Source organism: Chrysemys picta, chromosome 8 (genome assembly GCF_011386835.1).
Source record: "Chrysemys picta bellii isolate R12L10 chromosome 8, ASM1138683v2, whole genome shotgun sequence".
NCBI classification, from domain to species: domain Eukaryota; kingdom Metazoa; phylum Chordata; order Testudines; family Emydidae; genus Chrysemys; species Chrysemys picta.
Genome location: NC_088798.1, coordinates 75821678 through 75843705, shown reverse-complemented (window position 1 = coordinate 75843705; position 22028 = coordinate 75821678). Strand labels below are relative to the sequence as shown.

The following is a 22028-nucleotide window of genomic DNA, read 5'->3' as shown; positions in this document are numbered from 1 at the left end:
CACTCCTTTTCTACATATGTTACTAGTTGTTCCTTTAACTTTATGTGTATAAATCTTCATTAATGACTGACAGCTTGTTCTAACATCTACTTGTGAAAAGAAATACTGCCCAAATTGTCTGATTAGGCACTTTATCAATTTTGACCCCCTACATCACAGAACAGGATTTAGGCAAATGTTACCTCCCTGCTCTCCCCGTAAAATAAAACAGAACCATTGTGATAGAGGGAACAGCATGAGCAGGTTAACTTGAAAGTAAAACATTCAAGAGACATGGGTTTCTAAAAGTAATAGTTAAGACTCTAATAAATAAATGTCTAAAGTTAGGCTCCTAAATAAGTTTGGCTTGATTTTTTTCCCCCTAAAGTCATGAGCACCTTCAGCTGCTGTTGACTTCAGTGGGAGCTGAGGGTACTTAAAACTTTTGAAAATAGAGCAAAACCTATTTAAGAGTTTAATTTCAGACACCTACCTAGATCAATGTCTGTGTATAAATATGCCCTGAGAATTGGGAAACTTTGAACCTGAAGCAACCTGAGTAATATTTTAAGGAGTCTAGAACTCTTTTAATAGAATGTGGTAAAACTATTAAACAAAAAACTAACTAAGCAAGCTAACTTCACCTTAGTTAAAAAAAAAAAAACTTCACTTGAAAAATTAAATTGTAAATATATGTATAGGCTGGGTTTTCAAAAGAACTGGAATTTGAAATTCAATATGGAGTTGGGTGCCCAACTCCTTTATATGTGAAAATCCCAGCCAGAGTACACAGAGGATATTCGTTTGTCACTTTTAAAAAATAAACTTGTAAGCAACCTTCAAATACACATTTACTTCTAGCTGAGCCAGCCTTGGAAACTTTGCAAATTAAAAGTGCATTGTAAACTCTAAAGTTGACATTTTCCTATTGTTGAGGGGGTGCCTGTTTGTATTAAATGACTTAAATCTGTTTGCACCACCTTTTAAAAGCTTAAAATGATCTTCCTTTCCTAAATTTGGCCTTCTATTTTTAAGTAATGAATGTTTGCTGTATAGTGTAATAAACTGGCTCTTGTTCACATGTTTGTGCATTAGAATCATTGATATACGAGTTCACAATTGCAGAGCCAACAGTGGGAGCTCATATCTTGTGAATCCTGCACAAAGTGATGTCTTTTTTTTTTTTTTTTTTTTTTTTTTTTAAGAACAACCAACCAACCTCTAACAGAGCGAGTGGTCAGGATTTCATCCTGCTCTCTGATACGTTTTGTATATCTAAAAAAAATCAGCCATACTGAATTCACTGTCCATTTTGGTCAATTTCATGGTCATAGGATTTTAAAAATAATAAATTTCATGATTTCAGCTACTTAAATCTGAAATTTCACAGTGTTGTAATTGTAGGGATCCTGACACACAAAGGAGTTGGGGGAGGGGGGTCACAAGGTTATTGTAGGGGATGTCACGGTTCTGCTACCCTTACTTCTGTGCTGCTGCTGGCGGTGGCACTGCCTTCCGAGCAGGGCAGCTGGAGAATGGTGGCTGCTGGCTGGGAGCCCAGCTCTAAAGGCAGAGCCGCTGCCAGCAGCAACACAGAAGTAAGGATGGCATGGTATGGTATTGCCACCCTTACTTCTGCACTGCTGCTGGCGGGACGCTGCCTTCAGAGCTGGGCACCTGGCCAACAGTCACCACTCTCCAGTTCTCCCCCCCCCCCCCCCCCCAGGTCTGAAGGCAACACAGAAGTAAGGGTGGCAACACTGCAACCCCCCCTAAAATAATCTTGTGACCTCCTGCAACTCCCTTCTGGGTCAGGACCCCCAATTTGAGAAACTCTGGTCTCTCCTGTAAAATCTATATAGTATAGGGTAAAAGCACACAAAAGACCAGATTTTATGGTCCGTGATGCATTTTTAATGATTGTGAATTTGGCAGGGCCCTAGTTATAGCTTAGTGACAATGCTGTATGGGAGACTTGAATTATCATTCTATTCTTTTGCTTCAAGGCCATTAAAACTCTGTGTTCTTGGAGGCAAGGCACTACAGTTAGCCTCAGATACTTCACTTCTTTACCCAGGAGAGGATGGTTCTAACATCTTAAAAATGGAAAATTTGCCCATACTGAGTAAGATTTTTCTGGAGAACAGAGAGAGGCCATCAATTTGTGCAGAATTTAAGCTTGAAAATAGAATTGTTCTATAACTAATTGCTCCAATACTTCCGCTGCTGATCATGGGTTTCCTTGACAGCAGCAGAGTGGAATTGATAAAGTTCTGGTCAGTTTCATTGCTACTTGTTTGGAACCTGATGATCAAGAGTGGAACTCAGAAATCATGTCTGTTTCATTCTTCAGTTGCTTATGAAAGTTGTGAGCAAGAGCCAGGCACTGGCCATCTTCATGAGGGAAGAGAACCAAAACTGGCCATTGGGGGAAGAATAGAGTAGCAGAGAACTCCCTTTAATGGTCGGAAGACTGGGGAAGACCGGCGAGGGGTGGAATTCAGTTCTTTCAGTAGTCGTAGTCCTAGTTCAAATTTATCAGATACTTTCTAGCCAGAGGCTGATAGGGAAAATTGAACCCCTAGATAGGATCTAGGAATAGCCTCCTTAAAGAAATCCCAGAAACCTCCCTCTTCCTGCAAACTGAAGTACTGGGTTTATTATCAGGTTGTTGCCTCTGCACCTGATAGATGTGAGACCCTTCTGCCCTTCCCCAGTACTCCTCTTTTGTATCTGATTCTGGCTAGTAGTTTATCAAGTAAAGCTTTGGAAAATACGGTTTTTAACAGATCTACCAGATAACTAAGTCCTGTTTTAATGACCCAAGCAAATGAAAATTCTACCCCTTGGCTTTTGGAGTCTTTTCCACATTCTAGGGGTTCTTTTCATTAAACTTTTTCTGATGTTTAACCTAAATATTACTTTGCTTAATTCCATTACTCCTAGTTATAATTGTATAATCCTAAACAAGTCCCCCTTCTCTTTGGTGTCTGTATCATTCAAATACTTGTACACTTCTATCTTTCCCTAACATAGTTGTCTGGCCAAGCTATGCACTTTCAGTTCTTTTAATCTTTCCTTATGTGTCAGTCCCTCTAACCCCTTAATGATTTTTGTTGCTCTTTTCTGAATTCCTTACGATTTTTCATCTTCTGGCTTTTGTGCTACCCATAACTGAATGCAGTATTTTTAAGTATGTTAGTCTTTGTTAGGTGTAAAGCAGAGGGGTTAGGAAAAAATCTCAAGGCTATGAAAGGAAAATCTTGGGCTCCCTGCAGGCATACTCTAGCAATTTTCTCATGATGAGCTTTGCATATCTGAAGCCAGAATCAAGCCCATAGATTCCAGAGGACATTTTCCATCGGACACTTTGTCAGGTTATAACAGTTTTAAGGTAGGTCAAAATTCGTTGTATCTTTAAAGCACTACAAACAGACTTCAGTATCTATACACAAATATTTGTTAAATACCTCTGCATAGAAGAGTAGGTACATAGCTGTGCAGAGGGAATGGTTTGTTAAAAAAATATTTGACCCTATGTTGTTAATTGTAACTGTTTACTTTACTGCAGGAGTGGAACCACCATATCAATGGAGCAACCCACAGTCGACGTTGTCAGCTTCTTCTTGAAATGTATGAGTTTGAAATACCTTAAGCATTCTTGTGGCATGAGGGCATGTAGAATTAGATAGCTGTTAACTAGTACAGAGCAGGTTTAAATAATTTGCCTGGTGTGCACTGAAAAGACCAATACATTAAACTTGTTTTAGCCATTCCCCTTAAGCATCTCCGGGCCAAAAAGTAATTACATTTGCTGGAGAAAGGCAATTTAGTCTCTACTAAGCTCTTATGATTTACATATGTTTAGACAGTGCCAACTAGCAGGTGTTCAATGTTTGTAACTTCTTGCAATACTCCCTAGTTATGCTTCTAGTGCGAACTTCCAAGAGTTTCTCCTTTCAGTCTGTTCTACATAGTATAGACTCAAACCTCTCCTGTTGTAATACTACAGATTATTGCTAGATATTTGATATTTAAGTATAATATACTTCCTAGTCTGGGGGGAAAAAACACCCAATCTCCTAATTAGCATTAAAGTGCTTATGGCTGTTAGAAATTGCATTTGTTTAATGGCTGCCAATCATGCTGTCCAAATTATTCCTGTACAATGTGCTCATGTTTTCCTGCTTCCTGTGAAAAATGTGAATTTGCAGTAGTTTTGTGTAGATACTGTCCTTTGCAATCCTAATTTTATATCTTATTTACAAATGACCTTTTTTTATTTAAAGATATCCAGAGTGGAATCCTGATAATGATTCTGGACATGGAATGTAAGTAAAACAAGAACAATGCAAAATATAAGTTACTTTTATATTGGAAGTACAAAATGCAATGAAATGATTGTAATTAAAAGTTGGCATTTTTTCAACTTTGTCAAATATTGGAAATACTAAAATCATTCAGTGTGTCAGAACAAAGGGGCTCAGTTTCCTATCATGCAATATAGGATAGAGTGCAGGGTTTGGAGTTTTTTTAAGTTTTATCCTATCTGGACATTTCACCCATATAACGAAATGTGGATGACTGCTCTTTATACCAGCTGAAAAGCAGCACTGACTTAACTGAGTTGGCTCTCCTTGTGTAATTATATCCAGGAAATAGAGAAATTGTCTGGAGTGTAGCTGTTTACAAATCCTCAATCTGATTTAAAATGAATCTGAATTTTTCTGCTTATTGCAACTTTAGATAAAAATTTATAATTAACTATATTATAAATCCTGGTGATAGCAGGAGGGAACTAAATGCCACTACTAAAATATTGAAAATTAAAGCCGTAATTCTGACTTCAACAGGACTACTCTTGCTTATAATTAAATATAATCTTAATTGCTTTTAGAATCTGGGACTAAAATTTTATTTTTATTAACTTTTCTATTAATGGCATAAAATTGCTGTAGTGTTAACAGTGAGAAGTTATTTAGACTTTTGATACATTAACAAAGTTATTGTTAACTTTTTAATACACAGGCCAGGTTTTGTTTTAAATCTCACCCCCTTGGGAGCCTACATGACTAAATCCTGCACCAGTGTCATGGGTGCGAGTTTTGCCATTGACTTCAGTGAGACCAGGATCAGGTCATTGACTTGTGGAAGTTCAGTGTATGGAAAGGTGATGCTGATTCCAAATAGAGAATTGGTTTTTGCATATCAATTTTGAGTTTGATGTTTACATTGAAGATGTTAATGAGGCTGTAGACCAGTGGTTCCCAAACTTGTTCCACTGCTTGTGCAGGGAAAGCCCCTGGCGGGCCTGGGTGGTTTGTTTACCTGCCGTGTCCACAGGTTTGGCCGATCGTGGTTCCCAGTGGCCGCGGTTTGCTGCTCCAGGCCAATGGGAGCCGCTGGAAGCAGTGCGGGCTGAGGGACATACTGGCCGCCGCTTCCAGCAACTCCCATTGGCCTGGAGCAGTGAACGGCCACTCGGAGCTGCAATCGGCCGAACCTGCGGACACAGCAGGTAAACAAACTGCCCCGGCCCACCAGGGGCTTTCCCTGCACAAGCGGTGGAACAAGTTTGGGAACCATTGCTCTAGACTTTTCTTTTTCAGCAAATAGGAGTATTTTAAGCTTGAAACTTTAGTAGAATTTCAGATTTTACATAATTTTTTTAATGATTAGGAAGTTAGATATAAATGGCCATTTTAGCAATTTAAGACTCTAAAATGGGAAGAAAGTAAACATGTAAGTAAAAAATTGAAATATGATTTTTAAGTGACTTTATTTATAAAAATCCTGATTTTTATCTGCTTTGATGTCTACTGTCTCCTTCACTCCTTCATGTTCTCTCTGGAGGAGTTTGTGCAGAGAATAGGGAATAATAAATTGCAGAATGAAAACTTGAAGGAATTAATTATTAAATAGCTTTACATGGTGATCATGTAAAATTTATCTAATTAAACGTTTCCCTAAAAGAACTAAAGAAATCTATCGTTTAGGAAAGTATCTGCCTTTAAAGTAAATTACACTAAGACTGAAATGTTAGCTATAAAATTGCCAGATCTGGAGACGTAATCCTACCATAAAACCTATGGGATAAAAATGGTTGTTAAATTCTTTGATACCTAGGAATCCAAATCTCAAATTTGGGGTTCAGTGTCAGGTCATGACTTCAGCAAATGATCACAGATGTGGAGCATGGGAAAAAGTCTTCAATTTCTGCCTTGGAAATTTCACTGTCCCAAAATAATTAGGTTGAAGCTGGACAAACTTTTTTTAATGAAGCACAAACTACTTATTTCTAAGGCGTAGGCTGACTTGCTAAAACTTCATGGTCAGACTTCTAATGCAAATGCCAGATACCTGAAAGATTCTGTGTGAGAAGATTTTCAGGGTTGCTCTTTTGATCAGGCAGCGTTAAGACTTTTTGTTTTCACTAAACTTTTTCCCTAGACATAAAAATATGTTGCATTTAGGGTGCTCACATTGCAGTGGGGCATATAGTATATTGTATTTGTAATCTTCAATAATGAATACTGTAGCTATTAGCTGCTAAAATAGAATAACTTTTACAAATTTCCACTTAATTCTTAGTTAAACTACTAGTACAAGTAATTCATCTTTAAACTGTAAACAACTTGATACAATAAAGATGGAGAAGTAAATTTTAATTATTATTACTGTGGTAATTTTATATTTAGCCGTAATAATATTAATAGTGTAGCCATTAGTGATTTATACAGCTCATCCCATATAAGTGCCAGTAAAGCTGTTAAATCATCAGATGTGTGGTGGTATATCAGAGCTATAAATGGACAACACATACCATTGGAAGAAGTAGAGTACTGGTTTTCCAGTGTGATGGAGCACTTGCTCTCTATCCCTGGTACATCCTAAGACAGGACTTTATTGTTGAAGCATTATATGTAGAAAAGAATGTCTTTAATAATCCACTCTTCGGTTGTGTGGAGGAAGCTTTCCCAGATGCATAGAAGGGCCTTAAACCGTCAACAGATTTAGGATTTTGTTTAAAAAACTATATATTTTCTAGCCCTTATGGTTGCAAAAAATCTTTTAAATGTAAAGAGGGTTATTTTTTTCCTGAGTTCTTCAGACACCTACTAACTAGAGGTGGTGGATACAGGTGAAGTTCCAAGGCAGGGTCCAGGAATAACACCTTTGTTAGAAATCCCACCAGCCTCCACCTTTTCAGAAGCTTCTCAGCATGTGTTGTACCTGGATCTTTTTAGCAGATAGACCCAAAAGATGAAGGTGGCCATCTTTTGCTTCAGGATTAGTTCTTTGGCTGATAGGAATTGGGTAAACTCCCCAAACTTTGTAGAAAAGCTTACTGTGAGTTTGGGAGGTTTCTAGAATTAGTTGTAATTTTTCTTTCCCTCAAGGGTATGGTATCAAATGTATTTGTGATGAGGACATAAACTTTTCACCAAGCCCCCTAGAAAAGTTTTCTTGTAAAGATTTAATATGCTTTGTTTTGTATCTCCATTTCTAGGGGTGATCGGTCTATGTTGCAGCAATCTACAAATCCTGCACCAGGAATTTTGGGGCCGCCACCACCTCCGTTTCATCTTGGACCACCAATTGGGCCAAGAGGTAACATGAGTAAACAAATCTTTTTCAATGCACTCTTTTCAAATTCCTGGTTATCTGAAATGTTGGATTCTACTAAATGGCACATGTAACTCTATGCAGCATGAGAGTCAAAACTTAGCTAAGGAAACTGAAGGATTTCACAGCAGCATTAATTTAGCCACACATTTTATTTTGAGTTTGTTTGAAGTTGACACTGTCAGAGTAAACTCAGGAACTTCAAAAATAGTTTAAACTTTTCTTTTGTTACTAAAATCATATATTGTTAAAACAAAAAAAACCCAACAACCCTACCTTTCATTTATGCTATTTACTTTTCCACTTCAAGTAATATGAATCATTAAAGTAGATGTGAGAATCTTGCTTTCTGGGTGTCATTCTCTAGAGTCTAGCATCATGTTAGTGCATATCTGTCTTGCAAACACTGCAGAAAAATGTTTTGAAGAGAACTGATGCTTTCATTAGTTTCTTTTCATTCATACTTTGAAATTTCATAACAATTTCATAAGCCTAAATTTTGAACCTTAACGAACTACTTAACAGACGTGCTTTAATTTATTCCTTAATATATGCAGTATGGTAGAATCAGTGTTGCTGTAGGGTCATAATTCTGAGGTTTGCATCTAAAATCTCAACCATAACATTACATTAACTTTTTTTTTTGCCCTTTAATAAAACGTTTCAGCTCATTTACGTATAAATAAATATGGGAGACTTTTCACTATAGCAGATCTGTTGAATTCCACTTGGGTTATTGGGGTCAATGCATACTTAAGTGACTTCAGCATTGCGGCAGTGTGCTCTGGATCGATATCTAAAAGCAGTAGTTCTCAACCTTTTTGGGACCCATTTGTAAACCTTGCTGGCCTGTTGTGACCCAGACGCTCCCCAAGATGCCCCCAGACCCAGTGTAGGCCTCCTCCCCTGCTAGAGGTCTATCGGGGACTTGGAGCTAAGATTCCAGATGCTCCAGCCAGATGTGAAAACCTGGGAACTCCCCACCAGCAATTGGGGCTGAGGGAGGCAGCAAGCTGAGATAGCCCCCTCATGGCTCCCAGGGAGCCATGGGGGGCTAAGGATGGGAGGATTTGGGGGCCCTGGGGATAAAATGGGGAGGCTTGGGGAAGGAACTGGGGATGCATTGGGGAAGATCTGGGGACCAGGACAGGTGAGATGACAAAAGGGATCGCCTGGCTGTTTGGGAGGGGTACATTGAGAGAGCTGGGCTGGGGAGCGGGACACAGGGTATGGAAGATGAGGTGTGCCTGGCTGCTGGGCAGGAGGTACATTGGGGGTGGGGGGTACTTAACAGAGATTGTGAAACCAACTGCTTTCTTCCCATTTCTGTCCTGTGGAGTGCGCTGGGCTCGTCACAATGCCTAGCGCAGGGAGCTTTCCACGGTTGCTGTGCCATTCATGTTTGGCCCAAATGGCATTGTGACCTGATGCATGTGGTTGCAGTGCCACTTGATCAAATTTGGCCTGGCCTGGCCAGTCCCCAGTCATGATAGAGAGGCAGGTTGGCCAAACCTGAATAGTACTGTGGCTCTGTGCACCAGGTTGCAACACCCGGAGCAGGGAGCTGAACCAGCCCTCTGGGCCTTTGATACATTCTGGCGACCCCAATTTTGAGTCACAACCCATGGATTTTGATTGTCAAGGTTTGCTGGTAAAATATTACGTGTGGATTTGATTTCTTATAAATTTACAGTAATTTGAATTAAACATTTGAAAAATAACTTTGTTATGGCATTACAAGCGATCTTTAACTTACTGCATTTTAAAAAGATGAAATGTCAACAGTAACCATAACTCATTTAAGTGTTGCTTATATACTTTTAATTTCTAATATAAAGGGGCTGGAAATGGAAACATGCCAGGACCACGACATATGCAGAAAGACAGAATGGTTAGTATTAAATTATCATTCTAACAATCAGCTTTACAAAACAGTAATATCCAGCTACACTGATATGAAGCTTGCCCATTTTAATATATTCTACAGGAGGAAATTAGATGTCTTTGAGAGGTGGTAGAATTATTTTTATTTGTATGATGGTCCTATTGTGCTGGGTGCTGTGTACACACAGAGGCAACTCCTATCCCAAAGAGCTTACAGTCTAAATGGACAAAATGTATGGTAGGGGAAATAGAGGCATGGAAAGGTGACTTACCTACATCAGATCATGCAGCACGTCAGTAGTGCAGCCAGGAATAGAGCCCAGGTCTCTGACTTCCAGTCCAGTTTGGCCACAGGACTCAAACTGCCTTTATAGAATCTTTCATATCTAGCTCACTTGAATACAGTACAAGTTGATAGTGACAGTCATTACGGTTGTGATTTGCTGTCTGTTGTAAAATGGATTGGTATTCAGTCCACATACCAGACAGTCGTATGGACTTCATTGCTGTTGGTACCAAGTGGAAATCTTGTTAGTCTTAGCAAAGAGGTCAAGAATTGAAGAAACCTGGAGACAAACACGGCTTTTGGGGTAATCTCTCAAGGTTGATATTGAGAGACACCTTGCATTTCCCTTAGCCTGCTTGTGACTAACCATAAAACCTTGAAAAAACAGGTTTATAACTCCTTTGTAAGAGAGGTTCCTTATGTTGTTCTGTTTTACAACATAGACTAGAGAGTTTGAGTGTTGACCATCACTTCTCAGCCCTTTTGGTAGTTACATACCTTGGTAAGAGGCACCTGAGAAACAGAAGAAGGAAGAAATAAGACAAGCCTGACCAAAACATTCAAAAGTCTTTTTTCCAAATTCCTTGAAGCTTCAAACATTGCATTTCTGAGTGGTGTAGTCTAGTCATAAGTCAGTTTTAGGTCGAGATGCAGCAGGGAACATAGCCATCTATACATGAGAATGTTGTTCTCCATTGTTTGAGCTTTTTGGTCTTACAGTCTGTACATCATGTAATGCTTACACAAATGCACTAATTTTTCTGTTTTTTTTTTTAATCACCATTAAAGCAGATGCAAACTGATGTAAGAAACTTAAATTGTTTCTGTGCTGCTGGTGCCGTACATCTCAATTTTCAGTGACAGTCATTACTGTTATGCTCACAGAAGTTCATTTTAATCTCATTTGCACAGGGGATAATAATCTTGACAGTGCTTCAAGGACTGTCAGATTTTTTTTTTTTTGGTGGAGAGGGTGCAAAATAGGGATATCTTTAAAATGTATCAGGGTAGATTTCTTTTTATTCAAAGTTGTTATAGGATGTTGAAGCAAACAGCTTAGTCTAATATACAAATCTTTTTTTTTCCCCAAAAAAAGGTAAGAATCTATTTAATGTATATTCTTTTGGATTAAAATTACCAAGTATATCAGTCGTCATGTTTCACCACCTACTATGATCAGTGTCATGATCCACCAAGTGAATGGGCACCACATTGTTAAATGGACCCAAACTTTTTATCCCATGTGGGTCTGGGCTGTGTCTAGACACTGTTTCTAGATCTGGCTTCTAAAGTACATTTCCAGGGTGCAGATTCCCTGTCTGGTCCCATTCCTTGGGATAAGGGACTCCACAGTCCAACTGCCCTAGGCTTTGAAGCTATTACTGAGACCTCCCAAGCCTCTCCAGCTGCTTTACATGTTCTCCCCGAGTCCAGCCCAGTTTGGGGGGAGTCTCTGGTTTACAGTTTAACCTCTTGGGGAACATGTGATAGTTAAAGCAAGGAATATAGGCTTTGCAGGGAACTTCTTAAGCATACACACCCTTTACTCTTTGGCACAGTAGAGCTTATAAATCTAAGGCAAAACAAACAAAAAAAACCCACCAGAACACAATCTCCTTCTGAATCCTCGCCATTCTGGAGAGTCCCTGGGGGATGGCAAAATCCCTCCTGCTCCCAGTCCTCCAGCTGACTTCTATTTCTGGGGATGAAATGACTCCCTCGCTTAGAGAGCATGTCACCTTTAAAGCAGTCTGTGACACCTCTTTGTTCTTCTGCTGGGGATTTTCCTTGCTCTGACCCCCGGTGAGATTGCTGGGGCAGAGAGTCATTAAAAGTAAATGTTTGTCAGTAGCAGCACTACTGTTCTATTCAATTTTGAAGGCTGTATTTCAGCTTCCCAAGCAGTCTGTTCCTGCTACAAAATGTCAGTTCCAATCCACAGTGAAGGGCTACAATGTTAAATGCAATTCATAAACCAGAAAGAAATTCATAAATTGATATAGACTTATCCCCAGACTGTGTCAATCATCATCTTAGGTAAGAATAAATTCCTTCTTTTGTGTACGGAGTTGACTTATGTACCCTTGGAATTCCCTGCCTTGTCCTGATGCATGTAGTTACGGCTGGAGAGAGGACATTGGTAAATGGTTCTTATTTTCTTAGGTAATTTTAGATCAGATTTGGGGGCTGTAATCCTTCGATGATGTCTTTGTTGACATGCTATTTCATTTCATGCTATTGATTAAAATTTACTAGTTAGTTCTTTCTGCTTTTATCAGGAAACAAGCAGAGTTGTTCACATTATGGATTTTCAGAGAGGGAAAAACTTGAGGTACCAATTGCTGCAGCTCGTTGAGCCATTTGGAATAATTACAAATCATCTGATTCTAAACAAAATTAATGAGGTAAGTTTATTTAAATCTTTTGGTGGCATAATTAGTATTGGGTAACATTTCACTGTATCAGTGAACACTACACAACTTTACAGCATTTGTGAAAGTGAGCACTCTTAGTTTACAAAGCCACTTACATTACGAATCCTTATTCGTTATTTAGATTGAAATTTTTTGCTTGTTCTCAGACCAAATGAGTCCTTGGAATTCTCCATGTTCCCTGGAATATACTGGGTATCATCTTGTCATCACAGGAGGGGAACGCTAAGGGGAAGGAGGGTTAATGTCTTCTCTTTTTTTCTTTTTTCCCCCCTTGGAACACAGAAATTAAATACACTGAGATAATATTCTGCAACATTACATTTAATTTGTGTTTAAATTTGTAACTTTGATTGTTTAAAGTTATATTAACAGTAATTTGTCCTGAGCATATACTGTTTTTTTTGTGTACACCTAAGTAATATGCTATATGCAATTTATACCTAACTCTATGGGGCCAATTAATGCTACTGTAAAAAGCTTTGACTCTTGCATTTCCTGACTGCATTTTTTAAGAAGTGCATCTTATTTTGCCAGAGAGGCACACAACAGCACAAGCTCTTAGACAAAGTATTCATGCCTAAAAGAGTAATACTGAAGTAAATGCAGAAATAAATTCTTATACAATTTCAGGCATTTATTGAAATGTCCACTACTGAAGATGCCCAGGCTGCAGTGGAATATTATATGACAACACCAGCTCTAGTATTTGGCAAACCAGTAAGAGTGCACTTATCCCACAAATATAAAAGAATAAAGGTAAATTAATTTTTGCATTTTAAAATCTTATTTTTAATCAGTATAATATATTCAGTGTTATGTTAATGTTTAATTTTTGCATTAATTTGTTTTCAGTTATGTTTAAGGGTAAGATTGTCATGGATATTTTTAGTAAAAGTCTGGGACAGGTCACAGGCTTGCATGAATTTTTCTGTATTGCCCGTGACCTGTCTTGACTTTTACTAAAAATATCCATGATAAAATGGGAAGGGACTAGGCAGCTGCGGGGTGGCTGGGAGCTTCAGGGTTCCCCTGCCCCCGCGGCGGCTCTTGAGCTGCCGGGGTCCCCTTGCCCCCCACGACCAGTTAGCTGCTGGGGTCACGCGGCGGGGGTACTTCAACTCCCTGCCCACTGCGGGAGGCAGCAGGACTTTGCAGCTCCCAGTCACCAGCCAAAATCGGTGCCTTACTTATGTTTCAGTTGTAATGCATATAGTAAAATCAGAAACTTAATCTTTAATATAAATGTCATTTATTGATTTAAGTTATATAAATGTCAGATTTTATGTAGTAATTATTTTTAAGGTTTCACGAACTCTTAATTTTAGAAACCAGAAGGGAAGCCTGACCAAAAAACGGAGCCACCAAAGCCAGAACCTGGTCGCGTGATTCACCTCAGTAACTTACCTCATTCAGGATATTCTGACAATGCCGTAATCAAACTAGCTGAGCCATATGGAAAAATAAAGAATTACATACTGATGAGAATGAAAAGCCAGGTAATTCACCCTAGCCACTTACATAACTGAGTTGATTAATGCATAATTAAGTGGAAAGTTCAATAGATCTGCCTGCAAGAAACCAGAGATTCTTTCAAGATTTTAAGTTGGGAACTTGATTAAATGGATTGTTAGAGCTCCAAGGTGGATACTGTCTGAATATCTGAAAAACTAAGTTGAAGTGGTTTTTTGGAAGTAGGGAGAAATGTTCAAGGCAGAATAAAATGTTTACGTTTGATCTTGAAGATTGGTACCTCTATTTTGCCATCTTTTTTTTCTGATTCAGTATGAATATGGAAACTACTGGAGAACATGGCAAAATATAGGAGTTTCACATTTATGCCAGCATGTACCTCACTTAAAACTGTTAAGCCATATCCTAGTGGGGCATGTCTAGTAAAAGGAGAGGAACTCATAAGCATCCTAGATCTATGAAACTATGCAGTATTGGACACGATATTTAATTAGCTCCTATATAGGTAAAAATCTGTGGGATCTTTGCATTGATTAAAAACAATATCAAGAGCCAATCATAGACTGCTCATAAAAACCTTAACAAATAATTACATAGCAACAATAAAAAGCCCTTTTTACTCCCTCACTCCTTCCAAAGATAGGGCATTGCTGGGGTTTGATTTCACAAAGCTGTCTGAAAATTGCATACTGAGCATGTACAGTAGATTAGAACATTTTCTTAATGTGGAAGCAAGCTTGAACGTGTGTGTGTGCCTGCCACAGCAAATTGTGAGCAATTGCTTCAAGGTACTTATGAGCTCTGATGGTAAATTTTGTTGTCTTCACAAGCTAAATAGCTCTGGAGGTTTTTTTTTAAGGCAGTTAGATGCCAAAATACATTGACACATTAAATTTGTACAGTGAATATGAAAAGAAATTAAAGATCCAACAGCAATGTTAGCTGCTTATTACAAATATGCTTTTTTTCTGTCCCTGTTTTTCTGGCTGAGTATGTAGCTTAATGAATAAATGTTTAATTTTAATTTATTAAAATGTCCTATCTCAAGACACAGGTACCCCCCCCCCCCCCAAAAGAAAACTGCACAATTTTTTATATAACACCATCCACAAACAAAAGTGTAACTCCATAACATAAAAACATACTCCCATCAACAAGCAAGAGACTCTGTAAGCAGATCAGCCTTGTACCATGGTCACTACATTGGCTTTGGAGTAACAAAGTAAATCAAATTCCAGAGTTGACAGGTTTCCGTTGAAAGCACCTTCTGAGGAGCCCCTCAAACTTCTAAATTTAACAGCTGTTATGTTGCGTGCCTGAGCAGATTGATTGTGGGGGAGAGGTGGTTTTCTCGGATGAGTACCCAAACCACAGAGGACATTATAGTTCCCTTAAAGAGAACTTTATATTTCCAATAGCACCTTGAGTTGTAACCGGAGTGGATGGGGAGAGTTAGAGCTTTCTGTTGGAACACTTTTGTGTTATAAAGATCCATCTGTTGATACTGCTAAGTGAAGGGAAATGAGTTTGAGTCGACTTCCAGTGTAGCAGTGTGCCATGTATTACATTAATCCATCGAGGAAGTGAAAGAACCACGGATGCCTGTCAGAAGGTCCACAGCCAAGAGAAGTCAAAACCTCACAGGCCACTCAATGCTTTTCTAGGGATTTAGAAGCCTCTTAGAATGTTGCAAATGTTTTGGGCAAAGTTGGGTACCCCTCACTAATAGGAGGCAGGTAGCAAACCTACTTTATTCTCTAGTTGTTTTCCCCAGCCAGCCAGAATTTGGTTTGATCCATAACCAGATCACCCTCATCTCAGCTGTGTGCTAAAATTGCATAGACCCTACTCACTCTGGGTTTGATGCAAAAGCTATACCCTTTGTGTACTGATGACACTTGAGCCAAAACTGCCTCACTGTCTTCCCCAGCAAATTTATGCATGTTAAACAGACCAGATCCATGTATCATAGAGCTCTTGTGGGTGAGCAACTGTCTAACACTCCATTCCAGAAATTTTGAATGGAACTAGTCTGAATAGGCCTTTCAGCCTTTTAGCTTTAGCACGGAATACAATTATTGACTTGAGGGTGTTTTCTGTTCACAAACTATCATCTAATTAGATTTCAAAGAAGGGATATATTAACACTGTCTTTAAGATGATTTTCAGATCAGCTGGGCTCCTGCCATGCAATTTCAGAACTTCTTTGCAGTGAAAATATTGCTTACTGCAAAGACTTAGTGCATCAGTGCACCTGGTTTGTGGTGTTGGTATAATGTAAAACTGGGTTGGTAGTGTGTAGGAACTGGAGAGACTCATTTTGAAACATCAAGTAGGGAAATCAAAGTTGTAGGATTTAGCCATGTTCTAGTTTTAATTTCTAGTTCTAGCATTGTTGCATACACTTCCTATGGTTTTTATATGTATTCTAATCTTTTTAGGCTTTCATAGAGATGGAAACCAGAGAAGATGCTTTGGCTATGGTTGAGCATTGTTCAAACAAAGCACTTTGGTTCCAGGGCAGATGTGTGAAGGTGGACTTGTCTGAAAAATACAAGAAGCTGGTATTAAGGGTAGGTACTGTTTTAAAATGAAAACTCTTTAAGTTGAGATTTTCTATTTTTTGGGGGGGTGAGGGTGAGAGTAAGTAGCAATAATTACAGGGCAGCTAGCAAGTTTGTTTATGTAAGAATGTAGCCATTTGTAAACTGAATGTTTCCAGTTAATCCTTTCCCTTTAAGTGTAGTTGCTGTCAGTATTCAGTGTTCTGATGTAGCACATCATGAAAATGGTATGCTTGTATCACTGTCGCAAAAACAAGAAACTTGGTTCCCCGGTAGATTGTTGCTGTATAAGAATGGCTATATTGGGTCAGACCAGTGGTCCGTATAGCCTGTCTTCCAACAGTGGCCAATGTAGATGCTTCAGAGGGAATGAACAGAGCAATTAGCAAGTGATCCATCTCCTGTTATCCAGTCCCAGCATCTGGCAGTCTGAGGTTTATATCCATCAATGGCTATTAGCCACGATGGCTATTTTACACGAACTTACCGAATTCTTTTTTTAACCCAGTTATACTTTTGGCCTTCACAACATCCCTTGGCAATGAGTTCCACAGCTGGACTGTGCATTTTGTGAACTAGGACTGTGCATCCTAGTGAGTAATTGGTATAGAAAAATAAGGGATTCTGATTGTTAAATGTTTTTGTTTCAAAGTCATCTTCTGCTACTTTTTTTTTAATTAGTTGAATATGGTCCTCGTTACTCCTGTTCATGTCAGAATCCTATTCAGAATGTCCTCTTAACTATTTTTTCTTCAAAACAGTCCACCAACTTCTAACTTTACACCTACCTACTCTTCCACCTGTTCCTTCTACTACTTCATTCTTGATTTCCTTCCTTTGATTTCCACATATGGCAGTCATGTATTCATTATGTTGCGCTCTAAATATCTCTTTAGTATAGAGAAGATTTTATTTGGGGCTCTTTTTGCATTTTAAGATCGAGTATTGAAACTTACATTTTATGGTATTTTGGATGCAAGACTAAGGGGATTAGTACTAACTGCAGGTGGCTTAATTTCTCATGAGTTTGTGTTCATAAAAAGGATGTGTTTGTATAGATTCTTAAGTAATGTAAACCAACTTTGCAGTAGCAATTCTTATATTATTCCCAAAAAGAGAGGGACTCTTAAGTGGCTTACAAAATAGTGGCTTTTTCAGGCAGTGGAGTGCTTAGATATAATTCAAATGTGCATATGTCAGTTTTTAAAAAAATAAATAAATAAATAAACTTTTTTTTCTCCATCCAATTATAACTCTTAATGTAGGAATATAAGAACTAGCATAAATCTTGATCTGAACCTTTAAATCTTGGCCTGATTGTAATAACTACCTTGCATGCTCTTAGCAGGCTTTCTTTTTCTACCTGATGTCTTGCTAATTCTGTTGTACAAACTCAGCAGACCTTGCAGTCTCTATTGAAAGAGCCTCCTCCATGAGTCCTGGGCACATCTGATCCAAGGAAACTCCAAAGGGTGCAAGATTTGAATAAAGGAGTGGGTGGCTGACGCAGCAGAAACTAGCAGAAATGCAAAATTCTGCAGTGGGTAGTTTCAGCACTGGTAATGGGCCTGGGAGGAGATGTATATAGACTTGCAGAAAAAAAGGGTTGGTGGGTAGGTTTGGTTAAAGTCAACTTTTCAAGGATTATCTGTAACTAGAAACTTTAATACACAGGATTCTGTAAAACATAGCAACAAATTAATCTAAGAAATTTGAATTGTGAAGTTGTCCCACCAATACCAAAAAATGACGCATATATTAAAATTAATGGGTCATGGCCAAATATTAAAGGACAAAGCCATTGTAGTGATTAAGACTTCATCTTTATAATCAATTCAGTCTGACCTTTGGGTCAAGTGTTTAATAACAATGTTTTTTGTTAAATTTGGATGTTGCTTGTTTTTTCAGAATTCTTATATAGGAAGCACTGACAAATTTCTGATCATTTACATGACTAATATATATTTGTTTAAATGTTGTTGTCCTGGAAGTGTACCTATTCAAGAACACATTTGTATGCACTGATCACTTTTTTCAATAAATTTAATTTCAGGCTGCAATGTGTAATTTAAAAAGAAACTCACATTAATTACTAAAGGTTCTTAAAGTCTGCTCTGAATAGAGGATAGGATTAAATGAAATTTGTTCACCTGAATAACTCTGTTTGAGCTGTAAAAATCAGCTTGACAAGGCTTTTCCCCTTAATTTCTGATGGCATATCCTGCCTCTCTGTTTTGCAGGTAGGGTACATGATGAAGGGCCAGATCTTTCTTTCCATTATACTGCATGTGTGTATTTTGTGGGTGGAGGGAGAATATAAACCGCTACTTGCGATACATGTGCAAAGGCTGATGCAGAGTTTTGAGGCACTGAATGGCAAGGATCAGGCTGTTCATAACTGAGCACTTCAAAATGAATAAATTGTGTAAAATCTGACTAATAGAGATGGTGGCTTTGTTTATCTGCCCTGCGATGCACTTTCTGCGGTGTAATGGATTGTGCCAAGTTCATATAGGTAACCAATACAATAACAGATTTCCAGTGCTAATACCACATTCAAGTGACAGTTGTGATTCTGAACTTTCCACCTGTAGTTTAAAAGGAAAGACTTGATTGCACATAAAGGCAGTTTTGAAAAATTAAGTTTTGGTATGTCTACGCTGCAAAAAAACAACAAAAACCCAGCCTCGACAGCGAGTCGGAGCACTACTGATTTGAGCTCATAGGACTCGTGCTACAAGGCTGTACATATTCCTGCTTGGGCTCTGAGACCCCTTCCCCCCCCCCCCCCCCCCCCCCGCACCATTTCAGATCTTTAGTGGGAACTGCTATTTTTAGCCCCATAGCACAAGCCCAAGTTATCTGACCCAGGCTCTGAAACTCACTGCCATGGTTTTGGTTTTTGTTTGTTCGTTTTTGTTTTGTTGCAGTGCAGACATACCCTTTAAAAGAAGGAGAAGAAAATAGACCAAAGGTGTGGAGAGGGGGAAGGGGATGTTGCTACTAAAAGGAAAGTAATGTTGCAGTTCTTAAGCCTTTAAGCCATCTGTTTGGCAACTAATAGGACTACTTAATATAACAGCACCTCTGGTATTAGGGAAGAGCCACCACTGGAGTTTTCTCCAGAATGTCGTGAAGAAAAGTGAAGACATCGAACATGGGCAATGGAATTGAGCAGCCAAGGTGCAATTCATGCTCTGAATGAATCCTGTAACAGCTGTGTGTGTTAATAGATAATATGTACCCGCCATACCTTATGAAAGCTTTTTTTATTTTTTAGATTCCCAACAAAGGAGTTGAATTACTGAAAAAAGATAAAGCTAGGTAATGTCTTCTTTAAATATAATGTATTAAAAACCCTGAATTGAAATAATTAAACCAAAACATATTGAAGATAAATATTTTTCTCACCTACAGAAAGAGAACGTATTCTCCAGATAGTAAAGACTCTCCAAGTGATAAAAAATCTAAGACAGATGGAACTCAGAAAACTGAAAGCGGCAGTGCTGAAGATAAAGATAAAGAGGAGAAACAGGATGATGATGCTGAGAAATCAGCTGCAAAAGGGAGTGAACAGGCAGACCAAGAGGAACCTAGTTTACTTCTTGAATCTGAAGATGAGCTGCTAGTAGATGAGGAAGAAGCAGCAGCATTGCTAGAAAGTGGCAGTTCAGCAGGAGATGACACTGATGTTGCTAATTTAGGCGATGTGGCTGCTGAAGAGAAAAAGGATGCAGCAGATGACACTACCACAAAAACTGAAGGAAATGTTGGTGCTACCCCAGCAGCAAAGAAAAAACTTAAAAAGGTAATCAGATGGCATGGTGTATGGATAGGGAGCGACCTTATCTGTATAATTTGTGCTCCTCCACATAGTTCCAATTCTTTTGTGCAGGACTTTAAAACAAACACCCACACCTAGTTTTCTGGAAAGAAACAATTTGTGTTCGTCCTTTCTGTGAAGAAAGTACCTCAAAGTACCTCAAAGAATGTGATGCTGATTTGAGATCAGGTATTCAAAGTAGGGTGAATAGAAATTAAAAAAAATTCTTATTTGGATACATTTTTCTTCTAAATCCATTTAAAATTAAATTTGAAATAACCTATATTGTAAACATAGTATAATTAGGACGACGATTTTGTCCTGGGAAGGGTCACAGAAATTGTGAATTTGAATAAGGTCTGTGAACCCGAGTAACACTGTGACCTGGTACACAGGGTAGCAGTATCCAATCAGGTTTGGCTCATCTGCCTTGCCATCTCCATTTACAGAAGAGTGGACAGGCCAAACCTGAGTGGTGCTGCAACCACAGGTGCCAGGTTGGAGGTGGGACAGCCATGTGGGACAGGAGCAACCACTGCAGAGTGTGTGCGACGCAGGCTCGCTTTCCAAACCCGCCCACCTCTCCAGGCCTCATCTTTCAGCATCCCTTGACCTGTCTGTGACTTGTTGCCTCCCCCGCCCCCATCTATACCATGACATTTACTAAAAAAATTCCATGCCAAAATCATAGCCTTAAATATAATCTATTAAAATGATATTACATACAATTCCAAGCAGGCCATGTTTGCTTCCAAACTTTCAAAGTCAAACCACTGAACTGGTAGGAATCACTGGCTAAGTGCCTGGAAATAGAGTTTGAAGTGCTAAAACCAATTTTTAAAAGTAGTAGCCTCTTCTACAGGTGCAGAGAGAATATTTTCTTAATTTCAGTTAAATTACTAGTTCAGTCAGAGTTGAGAAACAAGACTGAGAGTTGAAAAAGCAGGAAAGCTTGTATTCCCATTTCTAATCTATGGAGAAAGAGAGATGTGAGGATGAGATGTAGTCCTAAAAACTTGCAGGGCATGGTGATCAGAAGCAATCAGTTCACCTCACTAACTACAGATAATACTACATTTTATATAGTAGATCAGTTAGTTTTAAATGAGACATGCTTTGATAAATGTTTTCCTTGTTTCCAGTACATTTATTTAACTAATAAACAAAAAATTAAATTGTTTTTGTGTAGTTTTAATTGAAATATAGCTTGACAAAATCCCAAGTAAAATTAATCTAGTCCTATTGGATTGGAAGCCCACCTGCGGCTAAAGGACCCTCCCGCAGCCTGTGGGGAGGATCCACTGATCCATGATTATGGGGGACAACAGAAAAAATAACTGATAAGTAGGTGTGAAGGTCAAAGGATCAAAAAAGGGAACCTGAAGGGGACACCAAGCAGAGAACCCCGGACAGTGCCCACTTCTCGAAGGTGTCACGGGAGCCAGCAGACGCTGCCCAGAGGAACTTTGCTAGATGCGTGAACAGAGGGAGGATCAGAAATAGGCCCCACAGTCGCAGAGAACCCCCTCAGCCAACATCCTCTCCCTGGTGTTGTAGATGGCCACTTTGGCCAATACTAGGAGGAAGTTGATGAGGCGGTCCCTCAACTTTGTGGCACCACGGATAAGGTGTGTGTGTGTGTGTATATGAGAAGGTGGGGAGAGAAGTGCAGCCAAAAACGTAACAGTAAGTCTAGGAGGAGCCAGAAAAGGGGCTGCAACCTGGTACACTCAAGGTAAACCTGTGCCAGGGTCTCCCTCATGCCGCAAAAGGGACAGGCATTGGGGATAGGGATGAACCGCACCAGGTAAATGCCCGTGCTGATAGCTCCATGAAGGAGCCGCCAACCAATATACCTGGCGAGCTGTAGGACTAAGGTGGAATATAGGCTGGCCCACCGGGGTTCCTCACCCTCAATAGGTAGCAATAGGTTCCGCCACTTAGCGTTGGGACACGAGGGT

The 22028-nt window shown here is 39.1% G+C and overlaps 1 protein-coding gene across 10 annotated transcripts in view; it reads left to right on the top strand.

The window, feature by feature from the left end:
* The window catches only part of MATR3 (matrin 3), a 46556-nt gene that overhangs the window by 18234 nt on the left and 6294 nt on the right, over positions 1-22028 (top strand). For all 10 annotated transcript variants that reach the window (XM_065555866.1, XM_042850754.2, XM_005280795.5 and 7 more), the window contains 10 exons: positions 3551-3612; positions 4269-4310; positions 7490-7590; positions 9444-9496; positions 12055-12180; positions 12841-12966; positions 13536-13706; positions 16122-16253; positions 19525-19568; positions 19662-20052. In XM_065555866.1, coding sequence (XP_065411938.1) covers positions 3551-3612; positions 4269-4310; positions 7490-7590; positions 9444-9496; positions 12055-12180; positions 12841-12966; positions 13536-13706; positions 16122-16253; positions 19525-19568; positions 19662-20052 — 1248 coding nt within the window. The remainder of the gene's footprint in view (positions 1-3550; positions 3613-4268; positions 4311-7489; positions 7591-9443; positions 9497-12054; positions 12181-12840; positions 12967-13535; positions 13707-16121; positions 16254-19524; positions 19569-19661; positions 20053-22028) is intronic.